General features: G+C 37.7%; 1 protein-coding gene across 1 annotated transcript in view; it reads left to right on the top strand.

The window, feature by feature from the left end:
- Positions 1-22,665, top strand: part of LOC107715401 (neurexin-1-like) — a 422,466-nt gene that overhangs the window by 128,040 nt on the left and 271,761 nt on the right. Inside the window, exons 7-11 of the mRNA XM_016521533.1 lie at positions 10,417-10,718; positions 13,487-13,510; positions 16,611-16,772; positions 19,546-19,972; positions 22,142-22,525. Coding sequence (XP_016377019.1) covers positions 10,417-10,718; positions 13,487-13,510; positions 16,611-16,772; positions 19,546-19,972; positions 22,142-22,525 — 1,299 coding nt within the window. The remainder of the gene's footprint in view (positions 1-10,416; positions 10,719-13,486; positions 13,511-16,610; positions 16,773-19,545; positions 19,973-22,141; positions 22,526-22,665) is intronic.

The following is a 22,665-nucleotide window of genomic DNA, read 5'->3' as shown; positions in this document are numbered from 1 at the left end:
ATGTATGTGAATGGAGAATGTAAGTGTGTGTAAGGAGAATGTAAGTGTGTGTGTGAGAGAGTAGAAATGTATGTATGTGAAAGGAGAATGTATGTGTGTGACAGTAGAAATGTGTGTATGTGAAATGAAAATGTAAGTGTGTGAGAGTAGAAATGTATGCATGTGTAAGGAGAATGTATGTGTGTGAAAGCAAAAATATATGTATTTGAAAGGAGAATGTAAGTGTGTGAGAGTGTCAGAATGAATTATGGCTTGTACGGCCCCTCATAAACAAATAAACATACATACATGCATACATGCATACATATGTATGTTTATTTGTTTGTTTGTTCGTTCCAAGATTCCCTTGCATGCTAAACAAACAAGAACTCGTTCAATTAATGAATTCATTCATTCAATTAATTTTAAATTATATTTATTTGTTTGTTTTTTGGTCATGTGTTATGTTATTAAATTAATAATAATTGTTCCAAGGTGCTCTTGCATGCTAAACAAACAATAACATGTTTTTTATTTCTTTGTTTCAGTATTTTTTATTTATTTATTTATTTTTAGTTATTTATTCATTTTTTAAATGCATTTATTTGTTTTTTGGTCAGGTGTTATGTTACTCTCACTGAAAACATTGGTGCTAGTTTTATTGTTGTTGATTTAGTGCACTTTGAATGCTGGTGTCCCTTGATGCACGTTACTGTCGTGGTCAGTCTCATCTTCAGTCAGCACGCAGGGGGAAATAGCACAGTTAACTCCAATAGAATTGCTTTCCCTTGCTCCTCTTTCTCTCGCTCTCTCTCTCTCTCTCTCTCTCTCATAGCCATGTTTAATCTGCAAAGCAAATGGCTTCGGCTGCTGCAGGGCCTTGACTTAATCAGCTGTTGATATTTCTCTCTCACTCTCCAGAAGCAGCAGAGACAAACCAACCTGTCAGAAAAAACGACACATAAACACACTGCCGCACATGACATTAAAAATGAGTTCTGTGTCGTATTTGTCCCTGTTGTCTCATCAGAAGCAGTGAGGTTGGAGCATGTGTGTATCTTTAATTGGACATGTCTGCTTCAGATACGCACTTTGAGCTCAGCCAGTCAGAGGGAGAGGTCGTGATGAGAGCCTCAGATGCTGCATCCTCATAAGAGGACACAGTTTTCTGGAATAATAACACTCTCAAGATTACATTTGGATTGCCATTACTTCCCACTGTGCAGCATTCAGTCAGCTTTTATGGTGTGGCCTGTGTCTTCTCTCCCATCGGCCACATACTTATTTACTGGGACTTTATCATTATTGTTTTTAATTGCTTCAATTTTCTTTTTATTTGCTTTATTCTGTTCAACACCCTGTAATAATTTGGTACAATCCAAATTCTACAAATACCGCCACCTGTCATTCAGGAGCTTTTGGTTTCTGCAGGAAAAAGAGTTTGAATTGTAATCTTTGATGGGAATCCGATTTATGTAATAATTCTCCACACATTTTCACAACTTTACACGTCATTGGTTGGTTTCTGAATGCTATAAAATAAAGCCGATTGACTCGGAGTTGATTTTTTTTTTTTTTTTGAGTGAAACAAAAACAAGCAGTGTAGTCGGATTTCCAAACAAGTTACTCTGAGTCAATTCTTTTTAGTGATTTAAAAACATAAAACACAACTAATGTAGTTTGAATTCTAAACAAATGACTGAGATATTTCTTTTTAGCAAATAAAAAATAATTAACAAATAAATAAAATAATGTAGTGAACAGCAGACATGATGGCACCAGAAGTCCACACATCACAACAGGAATCCCTTTGTCCCACTGTGGTTAAGAGGGTGTGATAGGACCCTCAACAACAACTAAAGGACCATTGTAATTAGGATTGCCAGAGATGGTGGGCAGGAGAGATTGCATCAATGGCCCATTAATCACAGGCTAATCCAATCACCAATGCCCATTGTTCACCTCTGCTCTCTGCGTCTGGAGCCAAGGTGCAAATGACCTGGGCCATTAGGGCCACCAAACCAGTTCTGGCCAGCAGTAAGGACAAAGAAATGCCCCAAGAGAGAGACAATCTATATACACATATTGGCTTGAAACCACCAAAATGGACAGGAATACTGTAACGAACATGTCCTATACGTCTCCTTATTCATCCAGGGAACTGTGCACACACAGTGGAAACTGCACCTGGAATAACAGCCAATGTGATCTCACCCACTGACACAGAAATGTACATCAGGGTGATACCTGGGTGAACCGATTCACATCAAATTTGGACTCTATGAGTTCAGAACATTGCCACAAGGACTTTGAGAAAGGTTTGGAAAAGAAATAAAGTATTTCCAATGTCCTAAAGACATTGTTTTATTTAACTGTGTATTTTGGGACAAGGCAACAAGCTCCACAGTACGGAAAGGCTGGACGTGATGGGCGGACACCTGGAATGCTATGACCAATCACCACAGTTGGAAAGGCGGGGATTAGTAATATCCTCCCCAACAGAAAGGAATAATAGTTTTCCCCCATCGAGCACACCCTTGTTCTGAGTTTATGAACAAGGTTACACTCTTGTGTGCGAGTAAACCTTTCATCACACGGACCTTCAAGCAGCCCAACTACTTCTGCAGAGGGCTTTGGCTCCAGCAATCAGAACCTGACCTGCACGACTCAAGTACCTCCTACCTGCAAAGGATCCTGCGGATCTACCATCGCCTGACCTACAGTTCTCTAGATTACTAGAGTGAACCAGTAGTGAACCTCCAGTACTCGGTGCAGCTCTGCAACTGTGGAAAGCAACCAGTCTACTCCCACTGTGACCGGAAGGAAACCAGTGGAAAACATCTCCCATTGGCGGATTGATCACCCGACCAAGTGGAATGTAAATATAAGCTAACCAAACCTTTTCCCAAAGGTCTTGGCATTAGGTTGTTGCTGTATGAGATTGCTATTTGTGTAGAGACTGATTATCCAGGGTCAGTGTATACAGATAGATACATTATGCTTATTTACTATTCCATACCAGCATCCAGAGTGACCACAACTGACTCCCCCATAAACTGCTAACTACCCATTCATTGCTTCATTTACTTGGAATTCATTCAGTTAACACCCATTTGTGTAGTAGTTTGTAGCTTCTGTTTGATTGATTCAATTTTCTTAGTAGTTTAGTCATTTCCCCTTTGTAATTTAGTCAGTTTCCTTAGTAGTATTTTATTTGATAAATGAAGTTAACCAACTAACATTATACATACCCTTTTGGTTTCTATACCCAATATTTAAAAAATGTACAAATGCAATGAAAATATTGGTATCGGTACTCGGTATCGGCAAGTACCAAAAATAAAAGTATCGGTATCGGGCGAGTACTGGAAAAAGTGGTATCGGTGCATCCCTAGTATTTAGTGAGTGTGATATTTTACTCTTGTATATCTTTTTGTTAATAAATTCATTTTTATTGCAACTGTGTCATTCTTGTATTGATAATTAGAGGCTCTACAAGCTCGCCAGAATCTCACTTACCCTTTAGATTAGTCAGATGGTAAACTCCCTCCAATTTTTATAATTCTAATTCTTTATTGTCAAGGTGAAAGTCTTTGGCTGGCGCCCAGAGGAATGGAGGGATGTGCCATCTGAGACCCGCACCCACAATAAGTGACGTGGGCTCTATTATTATTTGGTACACTGCAGTAACCAAAACCCACCACAATAATATAGACTTTAAAAGACTTGAAAAACCATAAAAAATTCTGTCTAATATGTACAGTAAACACACCTTAAAAAAAAATGCAAAAATGATCACTTATTATTGTTTTAATTTTTATACGTTTTAATATTTATTTAACTCTTTCCCGCTAGAATATTATTTTGAAGTTTCCAGTCACCACCAGCACTTCTGATCCTATTCACAAATCTGTCCCCCAGAATATTTTACTGTTTGAATATGTCAACAATTAATATATCAAAACAAATACATTTTTATATAGTTCCATCCAAGAAACACTATTTCAAACTAACAGAAAATAGCATTTTTGTCAAAAGACTGAATCATATTTAGAACTGATCAAAACATAAATGAGTCCATCAACACCTCCAAAGCTTGCACAGCTTCAGTATTTTTCTCTGTGCTGCTGAATGTTGGTGATCATGCTAGCTTACTTGTCCGTAAACAACTTCTCCTTCTGGTTTACACAGATCTTCTTCACTTGTTTTTGGGTCCAGAGATGCTGTAATATTCAGAAGATCCATAACAGCACCCCTACAGTATAACAGTGAAACATGGATCACCGGAATAACTCGTCAGTGGCAGGGAAGATTTGTATCCTAAATTACGGAAAATTTTGTCAATGGTGGGGAAAGGGTTAAATGTACTAAAAATACTATGAATAATTATGCAGAATTGGAAAAAAAGAATTGCTATACGTTGTTCATGATTCCCATCCCTCATGTTAACCAATAGCTAAAAATATTGGAAAATACTCCACCCACACTAAATTTTAATGTTTTGTCTTTCAAATGCTATTTCAATAAACAGAATTATTAATAATTCTTTTATCATTCCGATTATTGAAATTTTTGTGAGCCAGAATCGCTTGAGAATGAATCTGTGAATGGATTTCTTTCCCTCCCACCCCTAGTTTGATCATAAGTCCCCGCAATCCATGTCATGTCCTCCCTCCCTGTCTTTCTTTCTAGCTCATAACCTCGCTGCCTTTCTTTTCCTTCTCCCAGTCTGTCGCTGTTGATTTCACACCCCCTCTCATTTAGTGTTAGTGTTTCCATTTCTGAGACATGGACATTAGTGCGTAATGACAGTAAGTCTTGACGCCTAAAGAACTGATTGCTCCAGTCTTGTCATATCAAAGACACAAAGGAGTCTTAAGTAAATAAATCAGGCTATTCTGCTCTAGCAGAGAGCATCCCGTCAGCGTGCTCTGAAGGTTTGGGGTGAACGCTGTTTATTTCTCTCATCTCTTTTGAAGTTAGAGATTGGAGGCTGGACATGAAGATTTAGACATCTCATCAGCAACACCACATATCTGCACATAACTAAAGCTGGCTTTACAGACTCTGCATTAAGGGGTGACTCCTGTGGTTGTTGTTTTGCTCAGTTTTCCTCTGGCTTGGCCTGAAGGGAGAGTGTCATTAATGCTCTAAGGGTGGAGTGTGTTTATTCGGCGCTTTTAGCGGAACTTTGTCCATTTACTCAAATGCTGACCATGGTGAATGTAAATAGCCATTATTCAGAACTAGCAGACAAGTAACTTGTCAAATTAATGCTAAACCTGCTTTTTAGACCATGTTTGGACTATTAGGCTCAACAGTAAAGATGGCCGGATGGCCCAGGGCCAATGTGAGAGAGTTTCAGGCCAGTTGACAAAAAAGTTTAATTTAAATGTCACTAAGGTAAAGATGTCTGGCTAACATGTAAAAGTTTTTTTTTCTTTTTTTTTTCGAACTTTAAATGGCATCAGGCAGAAGTGGGTTGGATTTTGAAAAATATGAATTATGACAAAAAAAAAATCCTTATTTATGGACTGCTGTTTATGTGCCAGTGCAATCTTGGAACTACTCTTGGTCCAAAAAAAAACAAAAAAAAAAACTGTAAAATTGCTTACCAGAAACGTTACACACCAGCATGAGACAAATGATCCTCTTACCACACCTACTGACTACTTAAAGACAACATGAAATTGACCCTGTTGAATTTTTTGTCATTAACATTTAATGTCCCTAGTGTTGAGCATGATTATTTGCTGCATGTCTTGATGAAATATCACAAGTCTTCAAATTAATGTTATGCTCTGCTGATTAAACCTGGAATGAAATATTTCATACTATTTTTAGGAGCTGAGCAGGTTTATGTATGCATATCTGAAAGATGAATATTGCTGTACCGCTGCTGAAAACATGATTGTCTGAGATGTGTTGGCAGAAGCTTGATAGATATTGTAGAGCACCAAATCCGCAGTGGTGGATAAAATACTTGACACTTAAGTAAAAGTATAGATATCTAAAAAAAAAAAAAAAAAAAGGCTGTTTAAAAAAAATCTGTTTCTGCAATGACTTTTGCAGGCCATGTGTTCAATAACTTATAATACTGATTAATAATATCATGTCCTAATTATGATATTATAAATTTATTTCTTCTCCTACCTACCACTTTCCTGATAAAATCAAGTAACAGTATGCTGTTAAATGCGTCACATTATGAATGTTAAATGTGTGTTGAATACAGTTCTGTTGTCTTTGAGATACCATGTGAAAAAATATTCTATTCTATTCTATTCTATTCTATTCTATTCTATTCTATTCCCCACCCTACAAAGATACAGTTGTATTCAGCATGTCAAAGTTTGTCAAAAACAGTGGTATCAAAATATAATTCCTTCATGACAAACTAACAACTATCAACTGCTTATGAACCTGAATTTTCTGCTTTAACTTGAATGATCCGCTTCTGTCACGCTCTCAGCCCTGCTGCCCATATACAGTTGGGCTTCCCTGTGCTCATGTAAATTGACTGACAGGCAGAAAGCACCTCAAAGTTGTCTGATTGGTGAATGTGAACGAATCTAAATGTGGTATAGATATTTTATATTCCATAAAAAATATATATATATTACACGCTGCACCTTTAATGCAAATGAAGCTTTCTGTTTGCGAATATATTTGAGTCACAATTCATTTGTCAGAAGCGTTGTTACTATCTGAGAACATTTGCCTCTGCAGCGGTAACATCTGAGGCACTTTCAGACTGCCCTTTTGAAAAGTTTAAAGCTTCTCTGATACTGTCGAGTCCCATTATGTCACGTCGGTTTATTGTTAGAAGCATTACCTTATACTTAGTCATAGCCCCTGTGTTTTGTGGGTCATGTTCTCTTTGCGTCACACCATAGTCAGTGAGAAATCAAAAAAAAAAAAGAGAGACAAAACTCTTAAGCACACATGGCTCAGTGGGGGCTTTGTTTCTCATCTCTTAAGAGTTCCTCTCTACGTGGTAGGTGTGCTTGTTGTGGAACACACTCTGGCTGTTTATTCTCCACTGAACCAAGTGGCACTATGATAAGATTCTGCCTCTGTAATTTTGCAAGGTCACATTTCCTTGGTGAAGATGTCTGGTTGGTTGATTCGTGCCCAATCGTTTCTTTCCTAACTGATGGTCTGAGCCTTCTTGCTTGATGAAATATCACAAGTCTTCAAATTAATGTTATGCTCTGCTGATTAAACCTGGAATGAAATATTTCATACTATTTTTAGGAGCTGAGCAGGTTTATGTATGCATATCTGAAAGATGAATATTGCTGTACCGCTGCTGAAAACATGATTGTCTGAGATGTGTTGGCAGAAGCTTGATATATATTGTAGAGCACCAAATCAGCAGTGGTGGATAAAGTACTTGACACTTAAGTAAAAGTATAGATATCTTACCAGAAAATGACTTTGATAGAAGTTAAGTCACCTTTTAGAATATTACTTGAGTAACATTTTTAAAGTATGTGATATTTATTGTACTTAAGTATGAAATGTATTTTTTTATATTAAACTTAGAGTAATGGTCCGTTGTTAACAAGTAACTATGCGGGAAGTAATAGATAGTACTACATTAACACTTAACTTAATACTATTAACTAATAGAGAACTTCCTGCATAGTTACCATAGACCATTATTCTAAAGTGTTACCACTTAAGTATTGAAAGTAAAAGTACAAGTAAATTCAAAATGGAAAAGTAGCAAATAAATATAAAAAAATTGTTCTATACACAGTTTGAGCAGCAAGATTGTGTTCAGATTTAACTCGTTCTTCCATTTTGTATCTTTGGGTTAACATAAGAGCCCTTTATCTTGTACGGAGACATATCATCATTCCAACATAAGAAAACTAATAGTATTAAGTTAAGTGTTAATGTAGTACTACCTATTACTTCCTGCATAGTTACCATAGACCATTATTCTAAAGTGTTACCACTTAAGTATTGAAAGTAAAAGTACAAGTAAATTCAAAATGGAAAAGTAGCAAATAAATATAAAATCATTCCAACATAAGAAAACAGTTTTTGCAAATATGGAATCTGTATCTGAAGTGGCATTTTACACAGACGGTTTAATGCAGCTCAGAGGTTAAATTAATGCATTTAGCCAGCAGTTACAAATGCATAAATAATGTTGAATATTGATATTTGAAAAGATTTAAAACATGAAAAGATACTTGAAAAGTGAAATTAAAGGCGCCACTTGTCACAACCGGGACAAAGAGGCAGACAGGTAGGTAAACGTAAGTTAGCGAGTTTAATAAAAGGAACTTAGGAGAGGCTTCCAACAGAAAAGAGTTCAACCTAGGGAGTAATGGAAGCAAAACGGCATTTTACACAGACGGTTTAATGCAGCTCAGAGGTTAAATTAATGCATTTAGCCAGCAGTTACAAATGCATAAATAATGTTGAATATTGATATTTGAAAAGATTTAAAACATGAAAAGATACTTGAAAAGTGAAATTAAAGCCGCCACTGTTAATGAGCGAGTCATTGAGATTAAATCGATTCATTCAAAAGGTTGATTTATACAGGAATGAAACATTTGACTGTTTTAATGAGTGAGTCACTGAATCATTCATTCAAAAACTGATTAATTCAATAAGGAAACACCGTCTAAAATGTAAGTAGCCTAACTTAATACTAACTTTATTAAACTTGTATAAAATAAATATTACATTTGTTACCATGCTGATATCTGAAGAAAAAAATGTCACTCTTAGTGTGATATAGATGAACTATATTAAATGATATAAACATAAAAGACATACAGAGGCATTTTGCCTCTTATCTTGAATGTTATGGGCTTTCTAAATGCATTTTAATCGACACAGTGTATGCGTGCACTCTCTGGGTGTGTTTTTGTTTGGTTTTTGTAATATACTCGATAATGAAATATCCAATGGAATATTAATTTTTTCACATAACGTAAGAGTGCAGTTATTACAGTATGCTTAGTTATTACATTATGAGTTGCTACATAATTTGTATTTTAAAATGTATTTAAATAGAAAACAGTATGAGAAATACAGCCTTGTTGAGCATAAGACACTTCTTCCAAAAACTTAATCTTATCAACCCCAAACTTTTGAATGGTAGTGTATATTGTGTATATAACTAATAATCATTCTGTATACGACATGTTTGAGGGAGTAAATTAACCTGTTATCAAAGTGTGTCAGTTTACTGATGTTCATTCACTATTTAGCTTCAGCTCAAGCAGATCAGTCTCTGACAGACTATGATTTGGAATATTTGAAACAATCATACTCTTTCTAGATGTTTTGTGATTGTTCTTGCTGTCATTTATTTAGTCATTTTTATCAAGATGTTTACATGACAGTCATTTAATTAGCACCATGATTTAACAGTAATTTTGTTGACTAGATTAAAACTGCCTGAGACTTCAGCATTTTCCGCCATGCTCAGTCTAGCTGTTTTGAACACGTCTTATGTTAACACTCTGCCTTAAGAATCGTGTCCAATTGGGGTCAGACTAACTCAAAACTAGGCTAATTATACAGAGCTTCCTTTTACATCACACAGGCAACCCACCAACTATTCGAGTTTGAAAACGTAGTATTGCACATCCCCAAAAAATTAACAGGTGGTGTGGGCTGCACATGACGCCAGAAAAAAACTAACAATCTGTCCATGAAAGTGATGATTTTTAACGACCTAAAATAACGAAGATGAGATATTTTGACAAGCTTCCTCAGTCACCTATTTTCTTAATGACTGTATTTTGAAACTCTACCTCGTTCATCAAAGCTTTCACATCTTACAGTGGCGTTCGCAAATCAAACCGTTATTTAACAGTGCGGCTGTGTTTTATTTCAGATTATTCCTGACAGCCCGTTTTCAGTTCATTTAATTGCGCGCTCGTGGTTTAATTTCAGGACGGCAAGCTTTACATGCATAAATGACCTTCACGATTAGCTGATGCACACGGTGCTGGAGGAGATTACACTCATTTATCCGTATGACATCACTCACCTCTGTGGTTTATGTCTACGGGAAGCGCGAATAAGGAAGCATGTATAGTCCAGTGAGATTTTCTCATGTCAAAGACATGTACAATGATTCATGCTTGCAGCTGTCTTGTACTGTTAATTTCTGATTTGTTTATGCTTCATTTGAACCAGTGGCCTTAAACATCTCATTAGCCAAAATCACATCAAGGCTCAGGTCCTGCCCAAACTTTTCTGGGTTGTAAAATATGCTATGAGTATTTTACATGCATTGCCATTTCATTAATTCCACTGTTCATCCTCAAATGTTTGGTTGGTTCTGTGAGTCTACAAAACACAGTGAATATAAAGAAGAGTAAGTTCTCATACCCTTGGTCCATATCCATCCCAGCTCTAATGACCTTCCCTTGCCTTTTTCTATCTCCCTTCAACAAGGCCAAGTGGAGTCAGTGGCCACGTTCAAGGGTAATGAGTTCTTCAGCTACGACCTGTCCCAAAAGCCCATCCAGAGCAGCACAGATGAAATCACCCTGTCCTTCCGAACGCTGCAGCGGAATGGCCTCCTGCTCCACACCGGCAAGTCTGCCGACTATGTCAACATGTCTCTGAAAAGTGGGGCCGTGTGCCTGGTCATCAACCTGGGCTCCGGTGCCTTTGAGGCTCTGGTGGAGCCGTCCGACGGCAAGTTCAACGACAATGCCTGGCATGCAGTCCGTGTGTCCCGCAACCTACGTCAGGTAACGTTCACCTTTGCACATCGTGGCTCCACAGGGTGCTTCATTTGATTTTTCTGATATTTTTGATGACTGAATTTTGGTTAACCTGTATTACTGTGATAAGTAGGTGTATAAATGTGTAATTGCAGTATTAACTCTTTAAAACTGCTTTTAGCGATTTCTGCACTGCTAGCAAAAGTAATTAAACTAAAAAAAAAGTCTTTTGATTGGCTAATAGGGAATTTCAAGCGTGGTAGTGGTCAAAAAATCGCTACAAGTAGTTTTAAGTCAGTCTAAACCTTTCATTTAGCTATGTGTTTCTTCTGAAATAACTGTTGTTCCACATATGAGTTTAGCCTGAAATCCTGTGATATCAAGAGTATATTGTTTGTAATAAAAGGTGAATTTTAGACTGCATTTTTGGGGAAGGGGTTGTTCCAAACAAAAGTGAGCAGCCAAATTTTCTTCAGGAAAGACCCTTCAATTAGGCCGTTAGCAAAGGAAATTTCATGGAAGTATATTAGTTTTTAAACCCAACAGGATGTGTCACTTACATATTTACAGATTTTGCAGGAATGAATCCTAAAACCTGTAAACAAATTAAAAAATTTTCACTTTTGGTTCCTGAAGTCAGTTTTTTTTTTTTAAGAATGCCTTTTGAATGCTTGAAATAAGGTCTGTGGTTTAGCACAAGCTTAACATATTTTCACATTTTATTCTACAACATTAAAATGCATCAGTAATATGATTTTACATATCTTACTCCTTTGCTAACAAATGGCTGAATGGGACTACAAAAGAAATTGGTGACATTAAACGTCATGTCGAATAGGAAAGATAATTTGCTAGTCCACTTTTACAGCCTTGCTGTGTTGATACTTGTGCACCTACACACTATTCTAACTCAAATTTTACAATTTGTAGACTTTAAATAAAGATTAAATGAGTTGACGGAAATTAATTTATAATAATTTAATTTAATTATAATTTATGCATTTAGCAGACGCTTTTATCCAAAGCGACTTACAGTGCATTCAGGCTATACATTTTTTACCAGTATGTAAATAAATTATTATGTAAATAGTATAAATTAGTGGTGGTGATATTATAATCTTGTGACCTATGCTTAGCTTTTTTTACTTCTGGTGATTGTATTTACAGTGTAGGCTTCAAAATTCATAAATGTTGTGTTTATTTGTAAAGATCATCTGGATGACGAAACATGTAAGAATCATAAACTTTTGTTGGACACAGAGCTTATTTTCTGCAGTAATCCAAAAGCCAATGGAAAAAACCAAAAAAAAAAAAAAATTTCAGATAATGTTCAGATTTAATAAAGTGCTCAATTTTGAATGGAATTTACCCTGAGATGCGCTGCACAATGCCCAGTCTTAATTGGAATCAGATGGTTTCACAGGTGCTTTAGTGGACCAGGCAGTTGGAGCTTGTCCACCTAACAATGCTAGCCGTCAGAGAATTAACAAGGTAATATGTAACTCTAATTGCAAAATAGATTTACGTTGCAAAATAGATTCACTGAGATGTGTTCATTTCAGCGATTTAGGAAAATATTTCTGTTGTTGGAATCTTGGAGGTCACTGCAGGATTGAAGTACCATTAAGCCACAGGCACTTCCAGACATAGACGGCGGTGATAATTACCTTCCAGTTGTTACTAACCAGTATGAATGTGTGTGTGTGTGTGTGTGTGTGTGTGTGTGTGTGTGTGTGTGCGCGCGAGTCCCTGTTGAGGAGGAGTGTTTTGATTTGGCGACTCCATTCAAGTCCAGACTGCACCGCTCTGTTTTGCCTGTGATTAAATACACAACGGTGAATATGCTCCAATTACGCCGGTAAAATAATCTGTCCAGTAAGCTTTCCATCTTGTGGAGAAGGGGGAGTGTTTACTATTTATTATTTAACCTAAGAGAAAAGGGGTCCCTCTATCACAGCCTTCAAAAAAGCAGCGTTGTAGTTGAGGCTGTTTTTTTTTTCAGTGCCATTATCCTGATTGTTTTCGATCCGTTATTGCTGAAATATGATTATATGATAGGGCACATCGTATAGACACACACTATGCCTGCTCGCTTCTGCCGCCACTGATTATTTGTCCATTTGACTGCCGTAACCTTTTGCTCAAGTGTTGCTTACAGAGCTGAGGGTGCACCTTGCATCTGTTAACGAATGAGCTGTATTTTTGTTCTGCCATGACAAATTATGGAAGTACCGAGCTCGCCGACGCCGAGCAGGCATAAACGAGTGCATAACGGGTGTTGACATTTTTACTTTTGTCATTCATTTACCTTAAATAATGAGTGAGTCGCTACTGCTGCTGTCATTCTTTACTCTAACGCTGCTGCCTCTGCAAGATCCCTCCTTCAAAACCCTCCCTGAACCATCTTGTTTGACAGATTAGTTGAATTCTCTCTCTTTTTCTCTCTTTTACTAACACTGAAGCCTCTAAGTGGATTTGTCATTGTTTATCTTCTGCCTTTACCCTTTCAAATACTAACATGAAATCCTCCATGGAATGTGAGCCATCTGTTTGCCGTTGACAGTGTCCAAAGAAATTAGGTATAAACTAACAGATTTCAACAGCTATTTTTTTTCTTCTCATTCTTCCTGGGAAGATATATTCTAATGGAGGGCGGAGAAATTAGTATCATTTCGTGGTATGCTTAAATTTGCTTTAAAATTGCTAGTAAGTCATATTTCAATCCTTTTAAAGCGTCTGTGGAGTTTATGGTATGTAATTTTACTCTCCCTCCTTGTTTTTTTCTTTTTTTGAAGCGCGCAGGGGTTGGACTCCCTACGGTAAACAAACTGCATTATATGGTAGATATCACATTCTAATTTGTCTAGTTTGGTTTGGCCCTTTCTTTTTATCTCTTTTTGCTTTTACTGTGCAGAAACGACTAAAGAAAAGTTTAAAAATGGCATCAATCCCCAGGTGCCATGCAAAAGTTCATTTTTTGCCATTTGCAATTTATGTACATTGTTTTTTTTTATTCCACTCACAATCCTCTCACCCATATCCTTATTCAAATGCTTTTTGTTGTATGAGTTCTACCATCAGTAACACATCTTATTTGGCTGAGAGTTTCTACGGTGGGCGTAAATGATGCTGTAAGCTGCTGACTACAGTCTGGGACACCCTATGGCTGACACTGGATTTGTTTTCTCAGACAGAATTTGTACTGACAAATACATATTTTTATGCTTAATATAAATCCTGATGTATTGCTCCAAAACCATATCCTCAGAATTACACAGACAAACTTGCCAGTTACATTAAATTGCATGTTAATCTAAAATATAAACTGCCCAGTGTCAAAGTAAAAGGGCAGAGGGTGCTCTTTCAAAGCATTTCGTAATTTCTCAGATAAAAGAAACAATCAAAAACAAACATTTGAGTGCAGCTCTTGTGCAGTATTTCTGTCCTCCTGCTCTATTTTCCCTCATTCTCCCCCTTTGATTTTGGCTTTTATTAAATGTTGCAGCATCTCATACAGAGATTTCGGTGCACTGTATGATGTAGCATTTAATAATTCTGATTCTTGCTTAGATACGTCTCTTAATATGCAATGTTCTCAAGCATTGTGTTCATACCTGCCAAGTTAATCAACAGGAGAGAAGGGCAGTGAAGGCTTTTATTTGTAGATGCAGCTATATTAGCTTAGATACAGTTTACTGTTAATAGCACAATATATGCCCAATTCAAAGAAAAAAAAAAGGCAAGCAGAAAACTCTACTCTTCAAACTTTGTTGCAGACAGATGATTTCAGTGTGAAGCTTAGCTGATTATAATGGGAGCGATTTAGTTTCGACACGCCGTGTAGGTACGGTGTACCTGTGGGTTGCTTATGGTTGCCAAGCAACATCTTAACTCCAATTAGGAGTTATAGTATAGAATATAGATATAATATAGAATATATAGAATTCAACTGCATAAATCTGCTATTTTTCAGTGGCTTCAAACCTGACTAAAATTGTCATATTTGTAATGTATTATTCTTTTGAGACTTGTTTTTAACTCAAGCATTGCATAATGTAAAATGATCATTTATAAATATGAGTAATGATGTGAATGATCTTCCTTTTTGGTTTGCATCCTTCACATTGCAGTAAATGAAGTAAATAAATATTATGTATTAATTTTTAAAGTATTTATTAAATTTTCTGAATTAAATAATATATGACTATTGAAAAAAACATTACATTTAAGTGATGTTTAAAATGATGTAAAATTACTCTGTGAGAGGATTTTGCACCTATCACCCCTAAATACAATCAGATAACATGTTTAGATGTTTACACTGTGTTAATGCTAAAATGTACAAGCCCTTCTGTTTCTACAAGTAACATGTTATTGACAGTTCTTTCTCATTTCCAGTTGCCTTTAACTTTAACACTTTAATCTGAAAGAATGACCTTGGGCAGACAAATGGAGGTGTACTGCTTGAGCACAAACACTCACTGTTTATATGAATTGAAAGTGGAAAATGACAGAATTGGATAAAAATGATTGTGGCTGCCATACAGCCGTTATTAACCCTCTGTCTAGGGAACAGAGAAAAGATTGACCTCCCTTTACCCTTCTCTTCCTGTGGCGAGAGTACATCTTGTTTTCTTCATGAGTTTTTTTTTTTTATTGATTTTTGTCATTCATTTCTTTAAGTAGCTGATGACATGTGGCACTTTTTATCCAGCATGTGCACATGTTTTGCATCATTGGACTTACGCTTTGTATACCGTGTTTTTTAAAATATAATATGCAGCTTATACACACCATTATGCACCTGCATAATTTGCTTCCACTGCATGTGTGGGTAACTATTTTTGTTGATGTTGTGTGGTGCTGTACATTATTTATTTATTTTTTGGGTTTCTTTTCCCCTCCATATCTTGCTTTCTCTGCTCTTTCTCTCTTATAAAGGTTCAGACAAATACTGGGTTTCAATTTCAGGACAATGCATACCATCTACAATTTCCAGCAAACAAGCTGCATTTTTTTCCCAGCTTTGCCTACTTGTCCGCAGTAATAATAATGTTCACAGAATATTTGACGATATTAGAGATGGAATCTGAATCCTTTCTGTCTGTCGGCATGGAAACGCCTCAACCCCAAGCATTTATTAAGACAGTAAGAAAACCACCTGTTTTGGATGTCTGCCAGTGTTTCCACACTTCAACATTAACATTTACAGATGTTGCAAGTATAATTGTGCTCTAGATGCATTTAATTAATCTTAAATGACTCTTTATAATGAGTCTAACTACATTAAGTCCTGAAATCGCAGCCCGAGATGCCTTAACCGTCATGCATGGCTTGTGTATTAACAAACTGAAAGCTGTCGCTACCCAAACACCTCCAAAGTATTCTTTTCAAGACATCTCTTATATAATGTGTGCAATTAATCCAGTAGTTGATCAGAACTGACCACCAACCTAGCTAAATGCAACCTCTGTTATACTAACAACCATTTTTGTGTCTGAATCCCCCCCTTTTATACTAATCTCGCACAGTCACCCTTAACATCACTTGCTAACCCACTCAACATTTAGTAATTCCTCTTAGCTCCTGTAGCCATAGACCTCCCCTTCCTGTCTCTCCTCTCCAGCACTGACTAGTGCACAGTCCAGCACACATGACAGCATTCTCTCATTCAGAAAGCAGCAATAGCAGACATAAAAATGGGTTGCCCCCTCGCTAACGTATGCATACAGAACCAGAGGAACCCCCACGTGAAACAGATTTGAGTTTTTTTAGTAGAGGAACTTGTTGAACCCAACAAGGATTTCACCTTTTGCATAATCAAAGGATTTCCCACGTTCCCTCTCTTGTTTCTTCCCCCTCTCTCTCTCTCTCTCTCTCTCTATTTTCTATCCCTCCGTGGCCTTTATGCAAACACAGGTGACGATATCGGTGGACGGCCTGCTGACAACCACTGGCTACACCCAGGAGGACTACACCATGCTGGGTTCAGATGATTTCTTCTATGTGGGCGGCAGTCCAAATACCGCAGATCTGCCCGGCTCCCCTGTGAGCAACAACTTCATGGGCTGCCTTAAAGATGTAAGAAGTGTTTTGTTCTTTCCTTTGATTTCAAGCGAGATGGTCGAGATCTGCTCAAAGAAGATCTGGTTTCTCGAGTTCCTTTGATGTTCTTTTTGTTTGGCGAGCAGTCTGTCCTCTTTTACCTCTTCCTTATCTGTCCTTTCTCCTTTCTCTTCCACGTCCATTTGTACCCCTCCGAGCATGTCCCATAATTTATGTCATGTCTATACTGTTGAAGTTCCAGCTTTACTATCCTGACAGCCAAATAAAAAATTTATTTCCTCTATGGATCCCCATTCGACTGTCCCAGACTCTCCATCTCTGTCTCGTTGACCCCGGACTCTATTAATCACCACTCTCTACCTGCTCAACCATTCAGTTAGTATCAGTGGCCCTCTTCAGCAGGAGCTTGAGCACTCCCTTATCGCACCTCTGATAGAGACATATACTCGTCTACAATTCTGTTACGCTTTTGGGAGTCTGTGTTTTGTCTTGTTTTTGTCTTGTCGCTCTTTCGTTTTCATTTGGTCTTTTGTTGTGCAGGTATTGTGTGTCATGTTTGTTGTTGGATGTTCATGTTTTCCCCCATGTCGACTGCGTCCACCTGTGTAGCGTTTAATTGGGCAGGTTTGTCAAGGTATATATACCCTCTCGAGTCATTTGTCAGGTCCTTATTAGTTGTAATGTTTGGTGAGCCTTGTTTTTTTGTTTCTCTTGGTTCTTGTTTTTTTCTTATCTCGTATTTGAAAATAAATATATATTTTGATCCTCCATTGAGACCACTTTTTTTGCCGAGAACAAATCCCCTGTTTTATGTTGAGAACTATTTGATGTATTTAATAAAATATTAACGTAAAATTAACAGCTTGAAAAGTAGCTATTTTTAACAATCAAATGTCTGTACAGTCACATCTCAGAGGTTTTGACTTTCTTAAATGTATCCAATAATTAAAAGCACTTAACAGTATCATTTTGTCACTCTATTTTTTTTCATTGTAGTAAATACTGTTTTGAATAATTTTAATGACTAAAACATATTTAACTGTCACACAGTTTGCATGCAAACCTGTTAATACAAGATTTTCCCTCATTGCGAATAAAGTAACGTTCCTCAAAATTGTGACACCCAAGGAAAACAAATTACATTTATACATTTGGCAGACGCTTTTATCCAAACCGGCTTCTATTGCATTCAAAGTACATGTTTTTAGCAGTTCATGCATTCCCTGGGAATCAAACCCATGACTGATGTTGTTAGCACCATGCGCTATTGTCTCAGCTACAGCAATACTGGATTACTCATTTTGGATGAACAGTTTAGACCTTTTCTATGGCATGGCGGGAAGACAAATCAATGTTTCGTAATTTGTTTTAATTTTGTCCATTTTATCTGTGCAGATTTTATGTTCATTGAATGTTTATCACGAGAATTTTCAAACCTTGGAAAAAAAATTTTAATGTATGATAACTAAAATATCTTACAGTGTTTAGTCTGACCACCTGAGGTTGACATTTTCAAAAAGGTTTAGAACCTTTTGTCTGATAATTGGAAAAAAGATTTGCAGTCCCTGTTTTGTACCCCATTTTGAAAAGTGCCTGTTCCAAGAAGATTTTTAAATTTTCTAAAGAAAATTTAAGTAGTGCTTGCCGGTGGAAAAAGTCTCTGACAATACTTAGATGTTGTTTTTGGTTTCTTGAGCAGTTGTTGAGGTGTTCAGTGTTTTTAGTGCTTCATCATGCAGTTGCTAGGCTGTTGTGTGTGGTTGCTAAGGTGGCCCAAGTACAAAAAGTGTCTCCCTCTTCTATGTTTAGCATGTTTCTTTAGGGGGTTTGAAAAATCCCTAACCCCAAGTATAGTGACCTCCGACTACATAAATGTGAGATAGGAAACAAGCAACGAGACATTTTAAGAAACACTGAGATAACAGACCCGTATCTTAATCTGATAGTGAATCAGGAAGATTAGTATGCTTAGGTTGTGATGGTTTAAAACGGTCTCATTGACAGATCCCTCAGATTTTTTTGTCCACACTCTCAGGCAATAATTGCATTTTTCATGTTCCTTTGCTCGGAGCTGGCACCTCTTGTTTTGCTCCTACCTCTTTCCTTTATTTTTCTGTCATGAGGGCTGACAAGAAACATGACTGTCTTGTGTTATTTTCAGAGACACTCAAGTTCACACCCAGCAACAAAGCGTCAGTCATCATCTTCGGACAGAGAGAGCGACTGGTGTAAAAATGAAAAGCATGTTTGCTGTGCTGGGCTGATTCGCCCATCTGGCTGTAGAGACTAGAGATGTGACTGAGACAAAAAAAAATCAGCCCCAGGGGACACATTCACAATGCATGTGTTGTAGGAATGTTATTTTAGGATCAGTTTTGCTTTGTGTCTTATAGTGTGGGCTAGACATCATACCCTAAATCAAGATTTCTCAGTTGACATCACCTAATGAATGCGCTGTTTATGCGTGCGATTCAAAAAACCGCTTAGCTTTGGCATCGTCAGAGCTAATGTTAGCGTAGGATGATTCATCATCCTACATTCGTTAATGAAACAGAATATCGATTAGACGGGGGTTTCTGTAGCGCTCTAGATGAGGTCGCTAGGTTTATGTGATCCACTCGTACTTCGAGTATTTAAAGAGACTGCTGTGTTTACTGACTTGAAAACCGTGCCCCCGAGGTACACGCATCAGCTGTGGTTTGTTTGTACCAGTGGGCAGCAGGCTACTCTATTCCACCCTGTTAGCATTCAAGCACTTTTTTTCCCTCTCTCTCTCTCCCCGTCCCAGGTGGTCTACAGCAATAATGAGTTCAGACTGGAGCTCTCCCGCCTGGCTGAATTGCGCGACCCCAGGGTCACCATCCACGGTGACCTGACCTTCCGCTGCGAGGATGTCGCCGCATTAGACCCCGTCAGTTTCGACACGCCGACTGCTTATGTAACCCTTCCGCACTGGAACGCAAAGAAAGCCGGTTCCGTGTCCTTCGACTTCCGAACCACCGAACCCAACGGCCTCCTGCTGTTCAGCCACGGGCGGCCACAGAGTTCCAAAGATCACAGACCGAAGGTGGACTTCTTCGTCATGGAGCTGCTTGAAGGTTTCCTCTACCTGCTCATGGACATGGGCTCCGGGAGCATCAAGATGAAAGTCGGGAACAAAAAGGTCAATGACGGAGAATGGTGCCACGTGGATTTCCAGAGAGAGGGCAGGAAAGGTCAGGATACTGCAAGATCAGCACACATTATTCGCCTGTTTAAAACGCTGTTGTTAACCTACTTGCTTTGATTTTTGCTCAGTTGTGAGACTAAAGGGACGTTTCCTTTTAATGTCTGCCGTTAAAGCACTTCGTTCTGCCCGCTTAGGGTCCATCTGATATGCATACTTCACAAACTGCTAAATCACTGTACTCCATTTCTTCTACTTCTCATTACCTCTCATTACTGTAAGAGCTCAACTCAAATACACTTTCCACAGTTTTAAAGCAGCAGGCCCGGCGTGAGATTTAGCAAATCCCGGGGGAAGAGGTTGAAGACCTTTCCACTAGCTGAGCTCAGGGGGGAAAAAAAGGAAGCACAGTGGATTGTTAATGCTAGGGCTGTCAATTAAATGTGTTTTTTAACTGCTACTACAAGCATCCAGGGTTGTGCAGTTCATGAGTTTGAATTTGAATTGGCCAGACCCCTCAGGAAGTTGAATTGGAATGAAAGGAAAAGGAATTTACTGATTTAGAATACACATCAAATACATTCTATCATCTCTCTGTCTATCTCTCTATCTACAGTCGTGGTCAGAATTATTGGCACCCTTGGTAAATATGATCAAAGAAGGCTGTGAAAATAAATCTGCATTGTTAATCATTTTGATCTTTTATTTAAAAAAAAATATCTAACCTTTAATTGAACTAAAACAATTGAAAATGGGGGAAAATCTCATTATGAAATAAATGTTTTTCTCAATACACGTTGGACACAATTATTGGCACCCCTAGAAATTCTTGTGAGTAAAATATCTGTGAAATATATTCCCATTCATATTTACAATTTTGAGCATACCAGGGTGATTATGAACATGAAATTATCCAGCCATGGCTTCCTGTTTCACAGGAATATAAATAGGAGGGAAAACAAAGGCCAAATTCCCTTAATCATCCATCACAATGAGAAAAACCAAAGAATATATTTCTGATGTGCAGCAAAAGATAATTGAGCTTCACAAATTAAAAAGTGACTTTAAGAAAATTCCCATTTCCACCATCAGGGCAATAATTAAGAATTTCCAATCAACAGAAAAAGTTACAAATCTGCCTGGAAGAGGACATGTGTCTATATCGTCCTAATGCTATCTATCTATCTATCTATCTATCTATCTATCTGTCTGTCTGTCTGTCTGTCTGTCAATCTGTCGTTCTGTTTGTCGTTCTGTCTGTTATTCTGTCTGTCTATTGTTCTGTTGTTCAGTTTAGTGGTCTATCTCTGTCTATTCTGTCATTGTTATTCTGTCTGTTGTTTTCTATCTATCATTCAGTTTGATGTTCTGTCTGTTGTATATATCTGTCTTTCTATGTATTTATTGTTCTCTCTTTCATTCTATCTGTCATTCTGTCAGTCATTCGATTCGATTTGATTGTTCTGTCTGATGTTCTATCTACAGTATATATCATTCTGTCTGTCGTTCTATCTGTTTTTCATTTATTTTGTCTGTTATTCACTGTCAATCTGTCTATTGTTCTTTTTTTGTCTTGACAGACTTTGCTTTTCTAATGAAAATTATTCATATAAATTTCTTTGGATTCCAATTCATTTTAATTCTACTTCCTTACATCCAAATTCAAAAAGTTTACTGCCTCAATTCAAATTAAGGATTTGAATTGCAGTTGAAATGCATTGTCAGTGCCATTCTAAATAGTGCACAGCCTTGCAGACAACACTTGGCAAATTATTTTCTGATTATTTCCAGTTTCAGTTTAATTAATCAAAGTAGCATGTCATTTTTTTTTTGGACCAATTCTCACTATTAACAAGTTTCTTATTAGCATGCATATTACAATCATATTGGGTTTTTATTAGTACTTTAAACACATTAATACCTTAGTCTGCATGACTATTTTTTAGATCTGAATTCTACCTCATACCTAAACTTAACAACTTCCTTACTAACTATTAATAAGCAGCAAATTAGGAGTTTATTGAGGCTAAAGTCTTTGTTAATAGTTAGTTAATAGTGAGAATTATTCCCTAAACTAAAATGTGACCTACTTTTCTAAATCAATTTATAGTCCTATTTTATTAAAAATTGGACAAAAATAGCTCTAAATGTTGTGGTGTATAGGTTCACATGTAGATTATCATCAATCACTACTTCCTCCTCATTTCCTATCACCTAGGCTCTATCTCCGTCAATGGCCGCAGCATGCCGTTCTCCACCAACGAGGGCAGTGAGATTCTGGATCTCGATGGTGAAATGTTTCTGGGGGGTCTGCCGGAGGACAGCGGCAGTCTTCCTCTCCCCCCAGAGGTGTGGACCGCCCGCCTCAGGCTGGGCTTTGTGGGTTGCGTGCGGGATCTCTTTATAGATGGGCGCAGCAAGGACCTGCGGCGGTTGGCGGAGCTTCAGAGCGCTCCAGGTGTCAGCAGCTTCTGTACGAGAGAGACCCATCGGAGGTGCAGCTCTGAGCCCTGTTCCCACGGAGGCCGCTGCCGCGAGGGCTGGAATCGACATGTCTGCGACTGCACTGGTACTGGATATCTGGGCCCCAACTGTGAGATGGGTGAGGAAAGTAGGGCTTAAAGCAGTGGGGAGGGAGGATTAAACATGGGATTACTTCTTACCGATGAGACACGTTCTCATAAAGAAGAGCAAGGCTTCAGTGCTTCACTTGTATACTTTTATATTGAGATACAGCTGCAC

This window comes from Sinocyclocheilus rhinocerous, unplaced genomic scaffold, assembly GCF_001515625.1.
Source record: "Sinocyclocheilus rhinocerous isolate Xijiao unplaced genomic scaffold, SAMN03320098_v1.1 scaffold299, whole genome shotgun sequence".
NCBI lineage: Eukaryota > Metazoa > Chordata > Actinopteri > Cypriniformes > Cyprinidae > Sinocyclocheilus > Sinocyclocheilus rhinocerous.
Note: the sequence above shows the minus strand (reverse complement) of the source record. Positions and strands in the feature narration are given on the sequence as shown.